At 37.2% G+C, this 23,062-nt stretch overlaps 1 protein-coding gene across 15 annotated transcripts in view; it reads left to right on the plus strand.

Moving 5' to 3' along the window:
• Anks1b (ankyrin repeat and sterile alpha motif domain containing 1B) overlaps window positions 1-23,062 on the plus strand; it is a 1,165,904-nt gene that overhangs the window by 299,481 nt on the left and 843,361 nt on the right. For 14 of the 15 annotated variants that reach the window (NM_001414940.1, NM_001271371.3, XM_039079051.2 and 11 more), the window contains exon 9: window positions 15,491-15,634. The exons of the other annotated variant lie outside the window; for it this stretch is intronic. In NM_001414940.1, coding sequence (NP_001401869.1) covers window positions 15,491-15,634 — 144 coding nt within the window. The remainder of the gene's footprint in view (window positions 1-15,490; window positions 15,635-23,062) is intronic. 15 annotated transcript variants of the gene reach the window in all.

Genomic DNA, 23,062 nt, shown 5'->3' on the forward strand with positions numbered 1-23,062 from the left:
TTCACATTCTCTTCTTTGCAAGGAACTCTCATACCCTGTAGGATTGGTGTTCAAATGCAAGAGCATTGTCTTCTTTCTTTCATTCTCCATTGTTGGAAATATCTGTTCTCTCTTCATTATTCCAGCACCTATTTCATCTCTAATTACTTACAAATCATCTCTCATTTTTTCATTTTGCTATGTCCTTTTATACACCAAGTTCAAGGGGTCCTGAGATATTTTTGTTTCTCTACCTTCGTCCTCAACAGTCATTTTGTGCTTGAATCCAGGACACTGCACAGACACATAAGCAAAACCAAGACCTGAATCTTTAAATTGCTTTATTCCGAGAACCAGGAATCTGGGAAGGAAGTAGATGTACGTCCTCAAATGTGTCTTACATCTTGTCTTTAACCACAGATTATATAGAAAGCAGAAAATATTGTCAATCGTGTTCTAGTCAGGTCTTGTCTCTGAGACTCATGATGACTTTTTCCTTATCATCTCCTCTCTCAGTAGCAGGCAGTCATTCATAAACAGCACTATCACTGGAGTTTTCCATTATCTATGGGTTTACATTGTATATAGATTAACACAAATAAACCCTGAGTAATGTATGTGTAGATTCCTTCCTACAGAAAGAGATACATGCATGATTCTATAATGGAGCTATTAGTTCCCATTTGCTTTTGATCAATGAATATTTAAGAAATTTAAGTGAATTTTTTGAGGTAATAGGTATAAACAATATAATTTTAAGTAAATTCCTTGTAAGTGGTAGTGAAATTATGTTCATAGTAAGTTCAGGTTAATTTGATACTTTGCTCCTACTTGGTTAAATAAGAGGAAGTTTTCATTTACTGTTTTATTTCTCTCTCTCTCTCTCTCTCTCTTGTTATTGAAAATAGATTTTTCTCACACAATACATCTTGACCAGTTTTCCCTCCCTCCATTCCTCCCAGAATCCTTTACTTTCCTTCTTCCTCAGCTCTACTCCTTCACCATTTTCCTTCAGGAAAAGAGCAGGCCTCCAAGAAAGAACAGCCAAACAAGGTAAAACAAGATACAATAAGACAAGGTAAAAGCTCTGATATTAGCTGAATGAGGCAACCCAGCAGGAGGAAAAGAGTCCCAGGAGCAGGCAAAGGAGTTAGAGACATACCCACTCCCAAGTTTAGGATTTATTAGCATCTGCCTTCATTGGTATAAAATAAACTGAACAAATACTATGTGAGAGGTGACTTATTTTCTAGAAATTGGGAAATTGGGAAAAGCATGAGTAAGACAGGAAATGACTAATTCCAAGTGATAAATGTGGACTTTCAGTAAGAAGGAAGTGAATATTAACATAATTAAAGGTTTTGTTCAAAATAGAAAAAATGGTATGACCCAGCCAGCAGGAAGCAAGCAATGAAGAGAGCTGTACACCACAGACACAGGTATAAATAATGTGTCTTATTTAAAAATATTCATGCCAGACTTATATACATTGATAATGGTACAGAACAATCTATGTAAACTACCAGAACATTGAAAAAAAGAAATTCATTATCAAGATTCATTGAAAGACATGGCTGTATACAATAATTGAAAGGAAAGTTGCCAGGCTCACCAGATACTCCTGTTTTCTGCATAGATATAAGATCCTATAAGAATGTAAGGGGGAGGAAAACAGAGATGGAGTAATATAATTCCACTAAGTTATAAATAAAGAATAGGGTTTTGGACAGCTAATCCACCTTAGTTTTCAGACAAAAGAACATACAGGAGGGAAGGAGGGAGGGAGAGAAGAAGGAAAACACACACACACATACACACACACACACACACACACTCACAGAGAGAGAGAGAGAGAGAGAGAGAGAGAGAGAGAGAGAGGCAGAGACAGAGACAGAGAGAAATTGTCTTTTAATTGTAACAGAATATTAACCTCCACAGAGCAGAGCAATGTCTGTTCATGAAGACAGGAAAAGAAAAACTTCATCAGAAAAAACAATACCAGGAGAATGTTATTATAAAATTTCCCGTAGTTCAGAAGTATCAAGAATTATCATTACCACCAGCCCATTGGTGAGATCTTGCTGATCCATTCAGGAAACTTAAATCTTAATGATGAGTCTTAAGTTACCTCTAGAGTGAAGGATAAACTAATATTTTTAATGAATGATTTATTGTGTAAATTAAAATGTAATTGCATCATTCCCTATTCTCTTGTCTTTTTCAGATTGTGAAAACAACTTAATAAACAGAATCTGTATATTATATAATTATATATGTATAATTATAATCTACTTTCTTTCCAATTGTGGTACACAGTCTTATCCTTTATCCAAGTGTGAGAACAGATAGGGAAACTTCAGACTTAGATGTTTCCCTGGTTAAATAAAAATCTTTTAGAAAATAAAAATTGAGGGCTTTTCCCAACTTAATGTAGGATGCTGTCATGACTGTGATAATAAAGTCTCCATATCCTACAAAGAACTGTGGATCAGTAGCAATCAGAAACACAGTATCAAAATGCTTAATGGCAACAAATCAGCCAGGCATCAGTAATAAATCATTATGCATCATAAGTAAGTATGTCTCAGGACTACGTTAGTTCACTGCCGTAACTGGGGATCCACACTCCAGCCCTCTGGCCTATGAGACAAGGGCTGGTTAGTCGATTTAAAGCAAACAAACAAAGAAGCCTTGCAGAGAGTTGGGGAGATTTCTCGTGGTTAAAACATTCATGCTGCAAGCCTGAGGACTAAATCCTGAGGAGGAGTTTAAATCCTCAGAACCTGCAAAACCTGGGCAAAGTGTCACCCATGTGTAATCTCCGTGTTCCTGTGGTAATACGGGAGGCAGAGACTAAAGACTCCCTGGAAGCCTGGAAGCGATGGTGAGCAGCAGAGAACATGAAAGAGACAAGAACAAACACAAGAGCATGTATGTGCCAGCAGACATACCCCAAGCACACGTATCACACATACACACAAAAACACAACATACAAAAATAAATTTTTTTTAAAAATTAAAAATTTTCAGTGCTCTTTAACTGGGAAACAAACAATCTTGAACAAATAGGGGTGGAGTAATTTCAACCCATATAAAAAAAGTAAAACCAATCCCAGGCTTTAGGTATGCACAACATGGCAGCAACCTCAGTGTGGGCCCGAGATCACAGTGCAAGGGTAAAATCCTTAACCCATCAGAAGAAAGTATAGGAGGATATTAGTGGGTGTGAATGAACCAAAGAGCTCATTGCTGTTACCCACAGAACACAAGATATTCATTCACATAACTCCACAGCGAAGAGTCAAACCGACCGATAGACCCATGGGCATGACTTACCAGTTTCCACTGACGCCGGCATGTGAATGGTCTCCAAGCATAGCAGAAGGCACTTAACAGCCACTAACACCAGATTCTCAAGTTACAAGTACCATGCAATGCTTGAACACACCCATGAAGTTGGCTAAAAGGATAAAATTCACCACTGCCTAGGATGTAGAGCTGCTAGAATCTCATACACAGAGGGTACGGATGTTAAAGCGTACATTTTGAAAACTATTTTGGTAGCTTCCTAGAAGGTTTAATAAATATATTTACCATGTGGCTTTGCATCTTGGATATTTTACTCAAGAGAAATAAGCACACACACACACGCACGCACTGCATGATTGTTCATGACAACTTATTTCATGGTGGCCCCAAGCTGAAGCAACACAATTATCTGACTATGTAAACAAAATTTGTCATATTCATTTGCAGAAGTACTATTTGTTGTACAAAGCAATTAAGGGGTGGCTTGGAGATTTAGGTAGTGATTGTCCAGCCTACATGAGGTCCTTGGGTTCAGTTCCTAACACCACAAAATGGTGGAGTTGGTGGTGATGATGATGATTGTTAATAAATAGTAACTAATTTCCTACTTATATATCAAAATATAGGAGTTAATCTAAAAACTATGTTGAAGGCAATAGTTTACACAGAATGTGTACCTTATAATTTTATTTTTGTAAGGTTAAAAAAAGACAAACCTACTAGAGTAGCAGAGGAAAGATTCCTGGGGCTTTATGTAAAGGAATATGGACAGAAAATGGAGGCCTTCTGTAGCTGGGTTGTGGAGACTGTACAAGAGTACATGTTTAAAAATGGCAGCATGTTTATGGATGTGAATAATGCCATAATACAGCTAATTTTAGGGATAAAATAAATCATTAATGAGACTATATTTACTCAAATGAAGTGGTCAGTCATGAAGGATAGCTTTGCTTCCAAAAATAACATATTTTTCCTCTTTTACTGTCTTAGTAATCAAACTTAGCTTTACTTAAATTCCTAAAATAGCCTTAGTAATTTTTATATTAGCTTTTGCATGTTGCATGTAAATCCGATTTCCCCTTCTCTGTTTGAAATAAAATTACTTATCAAGCCAAAGCCAGATATATGAATAAAGTTTTAAGAGATAATAGCAACACATAAATTCATTGTGTTCAAATTAAATATGAAAGCAAGTATATTTTTTTAAATTTCCTAAGTGGCTTTGTTAAGGATCTCAACTATATAAACAGCAGGTAGGGATTCAATAAGTTAGAACCGATCATTTTAAATAAAAGAGAATTGCCCTTCCTAATTTATTCTTTTATAGTTACTGCAGATGAAGTAATTGCTAATAAGTGTGAAATACAGTTGGCACTTGAAACTCTTAAGTTCGAGTAATCACATCAAAATCATTTGGCTCATCGTTGCTAGGATGTAGTTCCAGTGAACATCTTAGCAGATGGACTTGATTTTTTTCTTCTGTTTATGTTTCTTGCAGATTTAATTGTAGTAAGGATTGATGGTCACTTCTGATGAATCTAGGAGCAATTATCCTTTTCAGAAGACATAATTATTATAGCTTTTGTGGATGTCATTAACCTGGGCATGTATACACTTGGTCATGTTAAAGTGTAGTGTAGGTTGAGGAATTTTAAACCAGCAATATGGATACTCTGGGAAGGAATCATATCCAAAGGCCTTCTAGGTCTTCATGAACTGGCCAGATTGCAGACATGCTCTGGATTATATGGTAGGATCTTGCTGCGATGAAGACATACCCTTAGTACACACCTTTAATCCCAAACAATGAAAGTAAGGTTGGCTTATAGAAGGAAGCAACCACGTTAGAAAGTGACTTTTAATTGAGGGGCAGACAAAGTGATGAATCAGAAAAGATCTGATACAATGAGTCAGAGATAGAATACACTCAGATCATACAAGAACAAGACAGGAAAGAGGCTACTTAAGACCAATGCAGGGAGCAGTTAATTCTGTTGAATCAGTTCAGTGAATTCAGACCATGCAGTTCCTTGCAGGTCAGAGGAAGCAGTTTTACTGGGATATTTTTTATAGAGACATATTACAGGAAAAGAAAGAAGAACTAGAGGATGAGAAGGATCCAGAATATTAGAAAAGATTGCCCCTGAGGACCCAGTTATACAACTACTGGCCATATACCCAAAAGATGCTCCAACACATAACAAAAACACATGTTACAGTATGTTCATAGCAGCCTTATTTATGATAGCTAGAAACTGGAAACAACCCAGATGTTCTTGAACAGAGGAATGGATACAGAAATGTGGTACATCTACACAATGGAGTACTACTCAGCTATTAAAAACAATGACTTCATGAAATTCATAGGCGAATGGATGGAACTAGAAAATATCATCCCAAGTGAGGTAACCCAAACACAGAAAAACACACATGGTATGCACTCATTGATAAGTGAATATTTGTCCAAAAGCTCAGATTACCTAAGATAAAATCCACAGTCCGCATGAAACTCAAGAAGGCCAACCAAAGTGTGGATGCTTTAGTCCTTCTTAGAAGGGGGAACAAAAATATTCATAGGATGAAATGTGGAGACAAAGTTTGAAGCAGAGACTGAAGGAAAGGCCATCCAGAGCCTGCCCCACCTGGGTATCTAGCCTGTATACATACAGCCACCAAACCCAGACAATATTGCTGATGTCAAGAAGTACATGCTGACAGGAGGCTGAGATAGCTGTCTCCTGAGAGGCTCTGCCAGAGCATGACAAATACAAAGGTGAATGCTCACAGCCAACCACTGAACTGAAAATGGGGTCCCTATCAGAGGAGTTAAAGGATTGAAGGAGCTGAAGGGGCTTGCAACCCCATAAGAACAACAATATCAACCAACCAGAACTCCCAGGAACTAAACCACTATCCAAAGACTACACATGAACAGAACCATGGATCCAGTCACATATGTAGCAGAGGATGGCCTTGTTGGACACCAAAGAGAGGAGAAGCCCTTGGTCTTGCCAAGTCTGGACCACCCCCCCCCCGCCCCAGTGTAGGGGAATACGGATAGGGGAGCAGGAAGGGGTGGGTGGATAGGTGGGGAAACACCCTCATAGAAGAAGGAGGAGGAGGGATAGGTTAGGGGGTTTATGGATGGGAAACTGGGAAAGGGGATAACTTTTGAAATGTAAATTTAAAAATCTAATATAAGATGTTAAAAAAAAGACTGCCAGAGTCAGGGTAAGGCCAAGCAGAGCAATTCAATTAGAAGCTGAGAGAAGCCAGTTTGAATCAGTCAGCTTGTGGAGGAGTTTGAGCCGGAACAGCTGAGTTGAACCAGCCACCCAGAGTTCAGAAAGAGATGTAAAGGGTGAGCTTATTCAGCAGGAAGCCTTTGAGACTGCAATTACATCTGATAAATAAAAGTTATATTTACAATAGGTGAATGTCATAGCCTGGGCATGGATACTAATGGTCATGTTAAAGGGTGGTGTAGATTGCCATTCAGAATAATTTTTCTAGAAAACTGTTAGCAAAATTCTCAGTGTTTTGACCTGCCATGCTATTATATAACTCCTGCCCTTTTTTGAATTGATGAACAATATCAATTACATGTGAAATCTCCTGTGTGATAAGATTATGCAAGTTTGGAGAGAAGATATATCCTCAGGTAATATTGCTTTGCATAATAAGTGTACAGGAATTTGAAGCACCAATGAACATAGCTCACTGAAAGAAATGATTTTTTTTATTGATGAAAAGCACCTGTCACCTAACCAATTGCCCAATTAAAAAATTCTTTTTAATAAAACAGAACTCTTTGTCTCCAAATTATAAATTTTGCCTTATGTGCTAAGCCTCGCTGAAAACCAAGCCAAGTTAAGGAAATCTCTCTAAAATGTCCTCAGAACTTTTAAGATTTTTTTAATCTTTACAAAATAGAAGTATTGATGGAGGAGAAGGCTAAGTTGTCATTTAATATTCTTTCTCTTCTAGGTTTTTTTTTTTGGATGAAATCTGAATAGAACACAAGGGATTGGCATAGAAGTATCCTTTAATAAAATCAGATAGATGACGAGCTGTTGTTTGGATTTCTAATAATTAGAAACCCACTTTTACATCGTGGTCAAAATATAGTAGGTCCTCAAGTCAGGGGATCAGTAATTGTAAACTAGTTTTATCTATGAGATGAACTTACAAACTGAGTAATATTTTGTATAATAGTTTATTCACTTTTAAAGTAGGGAAAGTTCTTGCTCTACTTTACTGGCTATTACATATCTAAAAGCATGTTACACATTATTGACTACCATATATACAAATAGGTAAATATATATTATAGTCACACAATTTATATGAAACACACAGATGTGATTCTAAACGAAATCCTGTCTTCAGTGCTATGTCAGTAACATGACTATACTTTTCTTAAATTGAATTAAAATTTTCTCCCCATGGTATTTATGTATTGTGGCTTCTTTTTGCTTTGCCCAGTAATGCAGAATTATCTTAATATTTCTTCCATATAAATTATCATATAATAAACACTAAGGAGAACAGGCTTAGTGTATATAAATAAAGATATGTTTTCTGTGAAATTTTCATCTTCTTCCTTCTGGACCTTTGAAACTACAGGTATTCAGTAAAAAGTGTTAAAGTCAATGACATCCTTCTGAGTTTAAGTGTGGTTCCAAGGTTTCTTTTCCATATACATATATATGCATATATATGGTTATATTTAGAATGATAGAAGCTTTTCCAAATACCTTTTATACAACTCAAATACTTCCGTCCACTCAGTAGGAGGAAATTTGTGCCTGACACTGTAAACTTAACCAACTCCTTGAGGCTGGTAAGGCCCTGGAACCTAGAGAAATTGCTCCTAGCATTCCTAAACCAGAATAATTAATAACTGTATTCCAAGTACCCGTCCTTATGATCACAGATAAGTGTAGCTATCACCCCACATCAAAGAATCTTCATTTGCAGCAGATGAACATTGTTCCTCAAAGTTGCAACTAGACAAAGTGTGTAGGTCAAATAGCATGGGGTTCCTGTCCCCAGTTACTACATTGACAACTCCCACACTAAGGCTCAGGGAACATATCAGAAGAAGTAAGAGCCAAAGGATTAGGACATTTGCTGCTATATAGACTCTTTTTTTTTTAAACAGGACTCCAGGTGGATCAATAGGAAGGAGGATATAGAACTGGGAGGAGTTGAGGGACTGAGTAGAACCAAAATATTATATCAAATTCTCAAAGAATTACTAAAAACATTTTTTTCAAAATAAAATTTAAATTGCAGATTTCTTTTCTGACTTTAGAGGGCAGTGCTAAACCACCGATCTTCTATATTTCTGTCATAACCACTTATAATGGTTACTATAAAATAAAACTGAAATTTCAATCATGGTATTTGTGGTACAATTATGTAGGCCCTTAATATGGTTTCTATGTAGTAAAATTAAAATAAGAGTTCCTTCATCCAGTACTTTATTTAATAAATGCTTATTAAGTTTATTATAGTCAACACATTGTACATGGTATAGAAATGATTAAGACTGTACTTTCTTTCAAATAGATTAAAACTAAACAAGGATGTTAGACACACTTGTGCATGTGTGTAAATGCTGAAGCATTCTGTGTGCATTCATAACCCCTTTGTGGTTGTGATAGTAAAACTATCAGTAGTGACTCTTTCCTGTGTCAGGGAAATAATTCTATGCTGATAGAGCCCTACAAAAATAAGAATTATTATTGTACCTACTTTGGAAAGTAAGGAAACGGAGGATTAATGAGATTAAGTATTTACTCAAAGCTACTTAGCTTAGAAGGTGCAGAGCTTAGACTCAATGTGTTCTTGGTTGACTTCAAAGAAGCGAACGCTTTCTGGCACTTGCTATTCCTTACCTCGAGGTACAGGTGAAATGCCATAATACACATACTTGCATAAGCAACGGTAGACATGTAGAACAGAGTGGCATAATTTATGTTTGTGAGAAATCTGGAAAACTTTTACATAAAGGGCAAAATCTGAACTATGCTTGAATCCATAGAGTTATAAGAAAATACTGGCTAAAACGATAGCTTATGTTTATTGAAATATTATCGTGTCAATCATTCTGTATCTATTTCTTCATTTGATTAGGAGGGAAAAGAACTGCTGAGTGTTATTTTGTCATTGTCATAACTCAAGCAAGGCTGAGATTGGTCAGATCTGAAAATTGTACAGTTTGAATTTGAATCCAGGACTGATTACAGAAGCTACATTTTAACCCTCCACTATATGCTAAGAGAGGAGTAAGGTAGAAGGGGTGATAAAAGTATGGAATATGATTGTGTAAAGCTAAATAATTCTACTTGACTGTAGTCTGGATTGAATACAGTGAAATAAATGAAAATGCAAAAAGGGTTTGTAATCCCAGCTAGTTATGACTTAAGTTCAAGAGTAGCCTGGACACCTAAAGTTGGACGGGTAAAGAGGTAGAAGGTCTTGGGAAACTTTGCTTGTGGGGAACATGATCAAATATAGTGTATAGAAATATAAACCAAAAAGAAGTTTAAAAAACCCAAGTAATTTAGAAATGCCAAATCACTAACAAATAGCAAATAAGAAATGGAATAAGTAACACAATTTTTTAAAAGTTGAAAGTAGGGCTCTGGAAGTGGTGGTTTTATGGAAGAACACTTGCTCAGCAAACAGGAACTCTAAATTTAATTCCAGCTCAGAGTAAAAAAAAAACTAAAGAATAATTTGATCACAGAACCACAGATAAATTGAATAATTTGCATTTGTTTAGTGGGAAATAATTGGAGATTTATGAACAGGGATATGGCATAAACAGATTTTTTTTAAAGAGAAGATATATAGGGAAGAAGTTAACTGCATAATTGAATGTATTAACTACAGAACTATTAGCAGAACTAATGAATGAGATATTGAACTATGAAAATTGGTGGATTTTAGCTGAGTGTGCAACATTTTATAGTGCCACGTGGGGTCCCTGTTGATGGCCAAACCAATAGACGAGTTATGAATTGGTGAGTGAGATGCCTTTGAAAATTTTAATTCTTTTTTTTGTGTGCAACAAGGTTCTAACATGTATAATTCATATTAGGTTAAAGTTATTTTTATTTTATTTAAAGTGGATTTTTTTTCTCGTAGTATATTCTGATTACAGGTTTGCTTCCCCCTATGTCTCCTCTACACTCACCCTCCCATCCAGATTCACCCCCCTCTCCCTAAAGATTAGTAATAAGATAAAATAAGATAAAGCAAAACAAAACGAATTGGCAAATGACAAGACAACCAAACAAGAGAAAGCCAAATTAAAAACACAAGAGATACAGAGACACATGTTTGCATACTAAGGAATCCTATAAAAACCCCAAACTGAACTCCATAATACATATGTGCAAAGGACCCGTAAAATAGAAACAAATAAACAAACAAGTCCTTAACATTGAGACAAAGAGTCCTCCAAGACGCTGTTGAGTCTGTGTTGGCCAACTACTTCTGGGCATGGAGGTCTACCCTTAAGTCTTGTTTGTTTCCCCAATGAGATTCTTTTGAATTAATCTGATAGCCACTTAACTTCTCTCTTCATCATATAATGGATGTGTCCATTTCTCCCAGCTCTAGGACACCATCTGGTGCAGACGTATGCAGAGATGTCTAGTTGGGACTCTGGCTCCTCTGTTATTTGATAGTTTCATTTGGAATACTCCTATATATGTATATATTGTAGGAAGCTTCTAGGGTGTTAGATTTCCATATGACCCCTCCCTTATTTGTCCCTCCCTGTATTCTCTTCCTTGCTCTCCCTCTTATATCCCCCCCCCCCATTTGATTCTCTCACTCCAGTCTCTCCCTTCATCCATTCATAACTATCTATTCTCTTTCCCCTTCCTAGGGAGATCCTTCCCTCCCACATAGTCCCTTACTTTCTACCTAACCTCTGTGGTTATATGGATTGTAGCTTCCTTATTGATGACTTAACAGCTAAATACATACCATATTTGTCTTTCTGGTTCTGAGTTCCCTCAGGATACATTTTTTCTAGTTCCATCCATAAGATTAATGTTTTAGACTTCACAAGATAAATGGCCTTTGGAGTAAAAAAGTTGGTGTGATAAACACTTCCTACTGCTTATTTAACAAATATGTATTCATGAAACTATGGACTGATGTGTACCAAATTACAGAAAATTCACTTGGTTGTTGCTGTTCCCAGGGATATCATCATGTCATACAAGCCTTAAAATATGCATATTTTGTTTAAAGTGCAGTACGACAGCTTACGTATTCAATTTATTGCTGTTTGTAGGATTATGTGTAAGACGAGAACTCTTGTAATCTTGTACCTAAGGAAGGTCTTCAATCTGACAATCTGGGTTTAAACTCTTTTCTTTTTCTACCACTGGAAAGTTTTGTGGCCTTGGGTTTTACTGAAGTTTTCTGTGTCTTGATTTCCTTGTTTATAAAGCAAGGGAAAATAATGTTTGCCTTAGAAGTTGCTTTGTGAACAAGAATAATTAACACAAAGTGGTCCCATGATGTTACAGACCACATAGTAAGTTAGTTTTCAGTACAATGTGAAATGACAACTAATTAATTAAAAGACTGTTTAATTGCATTATTTTCTAGTTGTTGGCAGTTGATAAAGGGAAAGCTAAAATGTGGGTGTAGATAAACCAATTTTATTTATAATGGGAAGAGAGAACATTTTTAATTTTATAATCAAATGCCTTTTCTAACCCTAACAATTATGATCTGTCAGTATTGCATGGAGCACTCTAGTCTGATGACCTTTTATGAAGTTTCAAAATTGTTTGAAAGAATAGTTTTATAAATTCTGTGAGAAATTAACTTATCATATTTTGTTCATGCTTGCCCTCCCCCTTCTCCTCCCAGATCCACTCCCTTCCCTACGTACCCAACCTCTTAATAAACAAAACAAAAACAAAATGCCCATTGAGTCCAATTTCTACAACCCATATACACTTGGATGTGGGCATCACCTTACCAGGCACCTTACACACTTACAGAAAAGGATGCACCCGGCAGCTGTTAGTTGCCAATAACTCTTCAACCAAGGGCAGGACTTAGCGTCTACCTCCCTGCTCCATGCTTAGAGTTTGCTGGCTCAGGCCTTTGTAGGGCTTTTGCATGCTCTCCCTATCATGTGTGCAACTGCCCTGAAGTGTCTGGAAAATGATTTCATGGGAGGATGGCATATGTTTTGAGAATATCATTTAGAGCTGAAAACTCTGCAGTCTCTTGCTCTCTTCATCTTGACACATTGTGGGTCTCTATGTTAAACTCCATCTACTGCAAAAGGAGGCTTCTCTAATGAGATCTGGGTGATGCACTCTAGGTCAAATACTACATCATCAAGAGTTAGTTAACTACAGTGTCCATACAGGGGAACGACAGGCTCCTCCTTATGGCCTATGACCTCTCTAGCCACAAGTCTAGCCACATGCTGCTAGTCCTGATAATGGTGCTAACTAAGTAATAGTGGTGGAGTCCTTAGACACACTCAGAAAGTGCTTGGTTACATCCAGCACCTTCATGCCACTATTGTGCCAGTGTGCCTACCGCGTCAGGTTCAGCCCTCGGGGTTCACAGCTGGGTAAATATGATGATTCATTTTCTTCTGTGGAAGCAGGCACAGCACTATAGAAGCCAGTCACTAGGGTTGAAGCTTCTAGTGTCCTCTTTTTTTTAAAAGTTTTATACATTTTAATATATACCTACATATATATATATATAGATAGATATAGATAGATAGATCGATAGATGAGGAATGTTATAGCATTCTATCTTTTTAAATATTTTTATTAGATTTATTTCTTTACTTACATTTCAAACGTTATTCCTCTTCCCAGTTTCCTGTCCATAAGCCCCCATTCCCTCCCCTCCCCCTCCCCCATATGGGTATTCCCCCTGTACATCCCCCTTATTGTCCCCCCATATTCCCCTGCACTGGGGGTCCAACCTTGGCAGGACCAAGGGCTTCCCCTTCCACTGGTGCCCCAACAAGTCTACATACGCTGTTGGAGCCCTGGATAAGTCCATGTATAGTCTTTGGGTAGTGGTTTAGTCCCTGGAAGGTCTGGTTGGTTGGCATTGTTGTTTTCATGGGGTTGCAAGCTCCTTCAACTCTTTCAATACTTCCTCTAATTCCCCCCAAGGGGGTCCCATTCTCAGTTCGGTGGTTGCTTCTCTACCCTGCCCTCCCAGCCTACATCCCAGTTAGTCCTTTATGTTCTATTATCCATCTCCCCCGCCCCCTTTACACCGCTCTGTTCCATCTCCCCTCCCTTAAGCGGTCCCTTGGGGTCCCTGACTGACCTCTGGGTGTCTCAAATGAAACACAAATATCTAAAGGTTTAAAGCTAACACCTGTAGGTGAGATAAAATGCACACCAGTCGTTTGTTTGGATCAGAATTTTACTTCACTCAGACTGAATACATCCGGCTCCATCCATTTCCTGGAAAATTTAATGATTTTATTTTTGCATCTAAACAATATTCCGTTAGGTAGACATATCACAGTCATATATTATTCATTCATTCATCAATGATGAGTGGGTAATATGAAAGAATGAATACATGAATGAATCAATGAAGTCATCTAGGATGTTCCCATGTCCTGACTTTTGTGAATAAAACAGCAATGAACGTGGATAAACAAATATTTTTACAGAAAGATCTAGAGTCTTTGGGTGTATGCCCAAGGGTGAACTAGCCAGGTCTTGTGGTAAATCTGTATCTAACTTTCTGAGGAATTTCCCTACAGATTCGCGTAGTGGCTGCATCAGTTTGGACTCGCACTAATAGTGAATACATGACCCCCTTTCCCCACATCTAGGCCAGCATTTCTTGTTCTCTTTTTTAAATATATACATATGTATTTTTAGAATCCAGTCCACTGAGCGTTCAGCAGGGCCTTTGATAATAGACATTTTCTTTACTTCCTGAAAAGTTTCTTATATCATTTCCTTGAACTTCTCATTTATATTCTCTTTCTAATGATTATAGAACTCTTAAAGTTTTGGGTCTTTTAAAAACCTCCCTCAGTTTTCTTAATTTTTTGTATTCTATCTGTTATGCTATTTCCTGATTAATTTTCTAGTTCTTTGACTCCAGTGCATGTTCATACATTTTGTATGTATGTATGTATGTATGTATGTATGTATGTATGTATGTATATGCACACATATGTGCTTATTTACGTATGAATCTATATATTTGGTGGTATTCTTCTTTTCTTTTTTCATAGATAATGAGTCTATCCACCTGAGGAAAATTTAATTAAAAAACAGATTGTTTTATTAGAGACTTTCTTCAAATACATGATGACCATTATTTATACGTAGCTGAAACACTAAGAAGTTTGTAGACTAACATTTTAGTGAAGTACTAAGAGAGTAATGGGCTGGTTAGGGGCCGTCTTCATGGTACCGTTTCCTCATAGCTTCATGAGTAATTATTTAGTTATTCAAGCACACAACAGCTTTTCTTTCAGGTTCTCCTCTGTCTGCTAATACCTCCCCGTCTGCTACTCAAAAGTCGTCTGCCATTGTCCACACAAGTTCTTGATACTCATCTTCTTCCTTCTGTTTCTCTTGCTGCCTTTGTCTCATAGTGTATGAATTTTAGTAAACCTGGTCCAGTCACTTTAGTGGGATTTGGGACATAGCAAAAGTAAGTTGATACGGTTGGCATGTGAAATTTTAAAAGTATTTTTATCCCTGTCGTGCCTATCATAAAGAGTTCATGGGGTTTGCTTTTGGTGGCCCCCTTGAAGCATTTCTTACAGTAATTCCTATTTCACTCAAGTATATCATATTAGACTCCTTGCTATATTTCCTTTAATTCTATGACTAAACTTAAGGCCTTGGTAAACCATAAGATTTTCCTCATTCGTTGCTGTTCACATGTTTTCTTGGGTCATAATTCTGCCCTGTTCTCCATTATAAACTTCATTCGTTTGCTTCTCTCTCACCCACTTTCTTTGCTCTCAACTCAAGTTGAATTATGCCTATTTTGGCCTAGTAAGTTGGCAGAGCTGGCTCACTAGAGCTAGAAGTCAGCCGGCATGCTAAGACACACCAGCGAGTCAGTTATATGCTGTGATTGATGTTATGATATATGAATAACATTGGCATAATATATTGGTATAATATAAATTTGATTTCAGAGAACTTCATCTACAATAAATTTGTCACCAGGAGAAGTGGAAGACGAAGAGGAGGATCCAAACTCTTGTGGACCCACGGGACTTTGGGAAGCGCTAACTCCTTGTAACGGATGTAGGAACCTTGGCTTTCCCATGCTCGCACAGGTAAAGCTTTGCTTTATTAAGGTAACACAAGACTGTGTGGTGGTCGCATATTTATTTGACTCAACCTTCTCCATTCAGAATGTGCTTAGTCCTCTGCTCCCTTTGTAAGGCTCCCCCCCCTTTTCTTTACCTTCCTGTACGCCTCAGTCAGCATGTAGTGAATTTGACCATTTGTTATGTTTTTAAATTTTGGTTATGATACTGAAAGTTTTCCTATTTATAGAATGTTTAAATGTTTAATGTGTATGAGCCATAAATATGCCATTTAAAAGAATATTGAGATGTGATCTAAAGCTATAAGGGAGGCTAGGTTAAGGTTGTTTTGAAGCATTGGTAGTGATACATATTTTTTTTAGCATAATGGAACATTGTTGAATAACAAGGACCTGCCCTGTGTCCCACTGGGAAAAATTTAAAACTGAGGACAGAGCACTGAAATACTGATTATACGTTTGTAAACATTTCATTACCAAACCAGATTGATCATATTATGGGTCCTAATGTTCAGAAATGAAATAATAGGTTTAGGAAATTTGAAGCTGTGATAAAAATATTTCTACGTAGGATGAGATAAACTTCATACAGGTGAAGATAATGTTAAGATATGGTTAGCCATATTGAAAAGTGGTCTAGCACAGATAAAAGCCACATTGTCTAGAAATGTGTACCACAAATACAGTTTCTCTGTTCTGCACCTGGGTCTAGACACCATCTGTTTCTTGTGGTTATGTCACCAGGGCCTTCCAAACTCCAATAAGAATTTTTGTGGAAAGCTATATAGGCTATTCATATACATATAAATATATAGTATGTAATATATCCATAAATATTGTATGATACATAGTGTTTAAATATATGAATTTAAACATTTGATATATAATATTTAAAATTTTCTTCCTAGGATTTTTGTAGTATATGCTCCAATCTTTATATAATTTGTTATTAAGAAATGATGAACTGTGAGTTCTGGGAAGAAGGAAGATCAGTTTGTTGGTATTCAGTATCTGTGGCTTATAGCAGCAAAAGTTCTTGTTGTTGTCAGAGTAATGGGTGCAGCAGTGGACATCTCCTCACAAGGTCTTTCATGTGCAGTATACAAATCTATACCCATATTTATCTGAATGCAGAGGGAAGGGGAAAGCACAAGTTTTTGTTTTCTGAATATCCTAATCTGATTAACAGTTTTATAATAATGAACATCTTTGCCCATTTTAATAAAGTTCATGTCTTTGTCAAACTGTTCCTAAATGATTTGTGTTATGTATCTTAAAAAGTAGAACTCTTAGATCAACAACAAGTGTCAGCTGTCACTCTAACAGTCTGCCACCCAAGTCATTAACACTATGACTGTATCTGGCCAGCCAACACTTGACCGCTCTAAGTAAAGTTTTTTTAACTGCTGGTAGTAACTTTCTTCTGATCTGCAATTTTAAATGCTGGATTTTCTTTGATAATTTGTCTGAGAAGAACAGCATTGCTTGAATAAGTTTCTTAGATATCCTAGATATTAATATTTCAGTAGCTACATTTATCACAAAGCGTTCTTAATCTTTAACTTTCCTATTGTCTTAATTTGTATGCATATGCACGAGTATATTGTGCAGTTTTTAATATAAAATTCATTAAGCATTTCAGGGCTGTTTTCCCTCTAATTTATTGCTTTTAGAATTACTTTTATCTTCCCTTACAGATATGACACTATATTGCATTTCACTTGCTAATACCTAGTTTTCCTTAACTGTGCTATGAACAACAACATATCCTCTTATTATATTTCATCTTAACTTTTGGATTTACATCTAAAATCTCATCTGTTTCTGCTTTTCCAATATGTAAACTACATGACTAAGTGTTGATGTTATTAACCTATGTTATTATATTAAAACTATTCCCTGGCTTGCTTGTTTGCTTTTGAACCTTTATATTTTATAATTACTCTGTCAGTTTAAAAGAAGCTCTTTTTGGATTTTAATTATTGCTATATTATATATGCAAATTTTCTTATGATGCAGTAATTTTTAAATTGGATTTAATCCAGGAACCTGGAAGTGGGACTCTTACTAATGCTCTCCTCATAGTTCTTAAGAATGTATATTTTGTGTAACTGGATACAATTACTCATGGGCTCTCCTTTAACAAGCATACATGTACTTATAAATGAGCCATACATATATATGTTTATAGATTTTTAAAATTTTTATTTCATTTTTTATTAGATATATTTCTTTACTTACATTTCAAATGTTATTCCCTTTCCTGGTTTCCTGTCCATAAGCCCCATCCCCTCCCCCTCTTCCATATAGGTATTTCCCCCATCCATCTCCCTTACTGCCCCCCATATTCCTCTGCACTGGGGGTCCAACCTTGGCAGGACCAAGGGCTTCCCCTTCCACTGGTGCCCCAACAGGGATATTCTCTGCTGCATATGCAGTTGGAGCCCTGGGTCAGCCCATGTCTTTTGATAGCTGTTTAGTCCCTGGAAGCTCTGGTTTGTTGGCATTGTCGTTTTTATGGGGTTGCAAGCTCCTTCAACTCTTTCAATCCTTCCTCTAATTCCCCCCAAGGGGGTCCTGTTCTCAGTTCGGTGGTTTGCTGCTAGCATTGACCTCTGTATTGGGTATGCTTTGGATGTGTCTCTCAGGAGAGATCTATATCCAGTCCCTTTCCGCATGCATTTTTTAGTTTCATCAATCTTATCTAGTTTTGGTGGCTGTATAAATATGGGACACATGTGGGGCAGGCTCTGAATGGCCGTTCCTTCAGTCCCTCCTCTATTTCAAAAGGTATGTGAAGGAATTTTGTAGTTTTATAATTAATACACACATCTATTTTAAATTGCATTCATTATTATTAGTATGTGTGGGTGCATGTACCATAGTGTACGTGTGAAGGTTAAAGGACAACTTCGAGGAATTGGTTCTTTTCTTCTACCTTTCTATAGATTCCAGGATAGGGCTCAAGCTGGTGGGCATGCACAGTGCCCACTAAGTCATCTCACAGTTCCTCTGTGTGTTTTATATATTTTATAAATTGCATCATCTTCAAGCCTGCTGCTTTTATTTCATTATGGAGGATTTTTCCAAGCCCATGATTTAGCCATCCAGACGTAAACGTCTTTTAAATATTTTAAAATCATTATCTTTAATTTATTCAGTATTTCTCAGCTTCTTTTGAAGTTGGGAGAGGATGTGAACTACTTCAGAACTTCCTTAGAAACTTTGTGACCTAATGCTAAGGTTGTGGTCAGCTCCCTGATTTCTGTTCAGAAGCAGGAAGAGGTAATACTTACCACCGAAGGAATATAAACTCTGAAAAGACACTGAGTCAGGAAGTCAGTATTTCTAATGAAGCCTGAGAAAATAGATAATACACAAGTATTTTATCTCTCTATTCAGGGATGGATCCAGGCCCCACTGTGCTGTGAGCTCTGGGACCCTCCCCTCAAGGAGCTGACAGAACGGTTGCTTTCAAACATGTCAGGGCAGTCATCAGCGTCAAACGAAATGTGTTGAAAAGGAATCACATACCAACGTACCATTTGAAACATTTCTTTTATTGTAAAAATATTAAGGTGTTTAATTTCTCTCCATTTTAGGTACTTTGCCCAAAGAAACCTATGATTGAATATATTTTCTCTATAGCATATACTCTTGGAATTTTCAAAATTAAAGCAACCAACCTGCAAAACATTTTTTTCTCATATCAAGAAGCTATTTTTCACAATTCTAGCTTATTTTGGGGTCCAATAAAATCAGTTAAGTCCAAATTGAGCTTAATGAAAAAACCTGTTTCCTTATAGTCTGCTATGGGTTCCGCTGTGCTTGGTGTCATTAATATGGTGCTTTGTAGATTTTATGCACACACATGTGTAAACACCATATACTCTGTATCTTGTATTTCATATTCCTACCACTTCATTTAATTGGGTCTAACTAACATGTGCCCTGTATCAAATATCTTTTATGTTTCAAGCCTACTATTAAGCTTTCAAATCATAACTGTCACGCAAGGAATGTAGGCTCCCCTACTTTCCAGGCTGCCCATATATCGAATCCTAAAGTGTTCTAAAGACCGAGTAGTATTTTGATTTGTGAAATGAGAACATAGGTCCAATCCCCAGCTTCTGTCTAGGCTTTGGACTGACTTACGACTTCAGATTCTGATTTCTTTTTTTCCCAGCTCCAATACTAAAAGCAGAATGATCAGGCTAAGTGACGGACGCTTTTGAGTTCATGACTGTGAGTGTGCGGTGTGGCGTTTTATCTTTTTGTTTTGACAGAAGTGACATCTCTGGAAATGTATTCCTCTTAAACTCATGAAAGCTCAGAATGCTGACTAACACCAGGTGATTAAAGCCCTCAGAAAATCCTGAGCGTTTTGGCCATTAGAAGTTCTATGTAAAACAATCGGATAATGTGGTGCAGCAAATTGGAAGGGAATTCACAGAAACCCTTTCTGAAAATATGACCGATTTCAATGTTTCTCTTTGAATTACTACTAAGCACAGCGATTGCCACCCTTTGAGCAGTGTGTACCATGTGCTGGGCATTGCACTGACATCATTTCTGTTATGAATGCTAGAAATGTCTCTAATGTTATTGCTTCCAAATGATGGATCATTTGGCCTTGAGCTTTTCCAAACACCATGCCTGTCCAGAAGTTAAGGTAGGTTGCTCACCATTTGAGGCTCGCCAGGACCCGCATCTGCTCTCCTCAAAGCATGATGGCTTCATCTTCTAGTCTATACAAAGACTTCTGCTGGGCTCTTGATCTCATCCTCAAACCCAGGTCAGGGTGACTGTAAGGTTTTCCTGATGATTTCAGGATAGTAAACAAGGTTTTCTTCCATTGAAATCTTCTTTTGTAGAAGGACACAGTTTCAGATAGGAGAGTGGCCAGGAACAAGTATCGTTTGAGGTGTTTTGATGGCTTATTATCTGTACAGACCAAGAGAAACAGCTTGGTTAAGCTCTTGGATGTGTGTATGCTTACCTCTTTCCAGCATAGCATGGCCATGTCTGGCAAGGTCCTCACATATAGCAGTTGTGTTTCTCTTTCTACTGTCCCTGTTACAGTTTCTACCCAGAGGTGTAAAACATGCTCATTGGAGGGCTGCTCTGGGCTCTTCTATTTGCTAATAGTTTGTCTTTGATCAAGACAATTCTTAGAGACTGTGTCATACCTTTTAAAACATACTTACAGGGCATCCTGCTTCTTTGTCCTCTCTTGTAAGTATGCAGTTAGTTGACTTCTGCAGCTAACTTTTCTGTCCTTGGATGACTGAGGACCTGGGAAGTGTTGATAAAGTGCAATGCACACAGTCAGGTCCTTAGCAAAACACTCAGTCAGCGCCTTGGATCTAGGCAGTGTTCTACCCAGGATGTGAGGTATGGGGGCACATAAGTTTCAGGCCATTGCAGATATCAGATCCCCCTCCTCGGTAGAATGTGCAGATGTAAGTTCTCAAGGCAGAAAACCAATATCGGAGCCTAAAATACTGGCCTCCCAGCAGCTCTGCACTCTGATTCCAAAATTTCAAACGCCAACCCTAGTCTTTTCCACTCTCCTCCGACACTAGCATCCAACTGTACAGGTCCAGCTTTTATCCCCCTGTCAATTGTAAACTGTACTTGCCCACATCCTATGACTGTCACCAAGTGGTCCCTCCATTGGCCAGGGACATTGCCCTTTACATCGTTCACAGAGTTCCCTGTTTCCTGCCCCACCTCACCACTGGTCCATAGCCTAGTAAAGTCAGCCCAGTCTATCTATCTGGAGGTCTTAATACAAACTGCATATGTCTCTTCAAAAGAGTTCGATAAGCTTTCTATTTTCACAAAAACATTCTCTTGGTTTAAAATGTATGTATTCTATATACTCTTTTATCCCACATTCTTAGTCATGGGCATTTACCTCAGAGACAACTGGAGATTTTTGGTGGACAGACTACCAGAGGTTCATCAATGTTTATTATAGCATAGCCGTAGATGAGCATGATAAGCAAGGGTCGTATCCTCGATAGGGGATTGGCTAAATAAATTTGGAGCACCAAATTATGAAGTATATGCAGCTATTGAAATTATTATGCAGCTCCTTAAAATTGATGAACTTTTCAGTTAAATGACAGATTTCAAATTAGTACTATAAATGTAATTGATTTTTATGTACAATCACCCACATCTGTGTGGCTATACACTTCTATTCAGTGGGGTGTTTATCTTGCATTGATGTGGTTTTTTATTTCATCTTGATAGTTTCTATTTTTATTAAAATGAAAGTACTGGGAAAATAAAGCTGTAATATTAGCAACATATATTCTTATAACCAATATACATTTTCTGTTTTGACTTGCCACTGAATTGGTGCTATTTTGAAGACATTTATCGAGATACCTGTGCCCTGACTAGATAGTGGAAATACGTTTAAATATCATATTTGTAATGCATTATTCAACAACTGTCAGGCTGTTTTTAAAAAAAAGTCTGAGGAAACGTGCTAGCTAGTATAGATCTTATCAATTAAATAGCTGTCATATTTCTGTTGCCATGCTAATATTCATGATAGCACATCATGCACACCAATAACCATAATTCCTGAAACTTTGCTTCTACAAACAATTGCTTCCATGTTGAAATGTATGGACATTTCTGGTCATATGAGTATTTTTCTTTTACTTGGTAAGGTGCTTATTCACATGTGAACAATTATCCTTCTGAGCTTTCCAAAGGCTTTGAGTCCCAATTTCCACTTGAATTCTATGTTTTTATTTTATAGTGAGCAAGAACAAAAGTTATAATATATATTTAATAAATTGACATCTTAAAACACCAAAGTGCTTCTCCATCTCTTTTTTTTTACTGGAACAACTAAATGATAGCACTAAGTGTTGCCTATTGAAATACTGATCCTCTTAAAATGGCTTCTGTCATGAACAAATATGAGAGTATTTATCGGAGGGTTTTGTGAGAGCACCGAGCCAAGTTATCTTGTCTGTAGAGAAGTCAGAAACAGATCACTGGTAGACCGTATAGACATGTAGATTTTATAAACCAATAATTTGACCAAAGACAATAGATCTGATAACCATCATGTGTAGCACTCTGACAAATGTGTGTGTATTTTTATGAATCTGATTAAGTTTACCTGAAGTTCCTAGAGCTTTTAGGAAATTACCCTATTGACATTTACCTTCGTGTTTAAGAAACTCAGATGGCTAAATAAAAATATGTTTGAATCTACCTGAGAGTATGAATCATTTCATATAAAGGCAGAGTGCTCTCTCTCTCTCTCTCTCTCTCTCCCTGTCTCTCTCCATCTCCATGTCTCCATCTCCCTCTTCTTCTCCCCCAACTCTCTTGCTTGCTCAGTCTTGGAGAAGGTCAGATTTCCATGTAGCTAGTCATTAGATATTCACAAAATTATGCTCTT

The sequence above is a fragment of the Rattus norvegicus genome, chromosome 7 (assembly GCF_036323735.1).
Source record: "Rattus norvegicus strain BN/NHsdMcwi chromosome 7, GRCr8, whole genome shotgun sequence".
In the NCBI taxonomy this organism is placed as follows: Eukaryota; Metazoa; Chordata; class Mammalia; order Rodentia; family Muridae; genus Rattus; species Rattus norvegicus.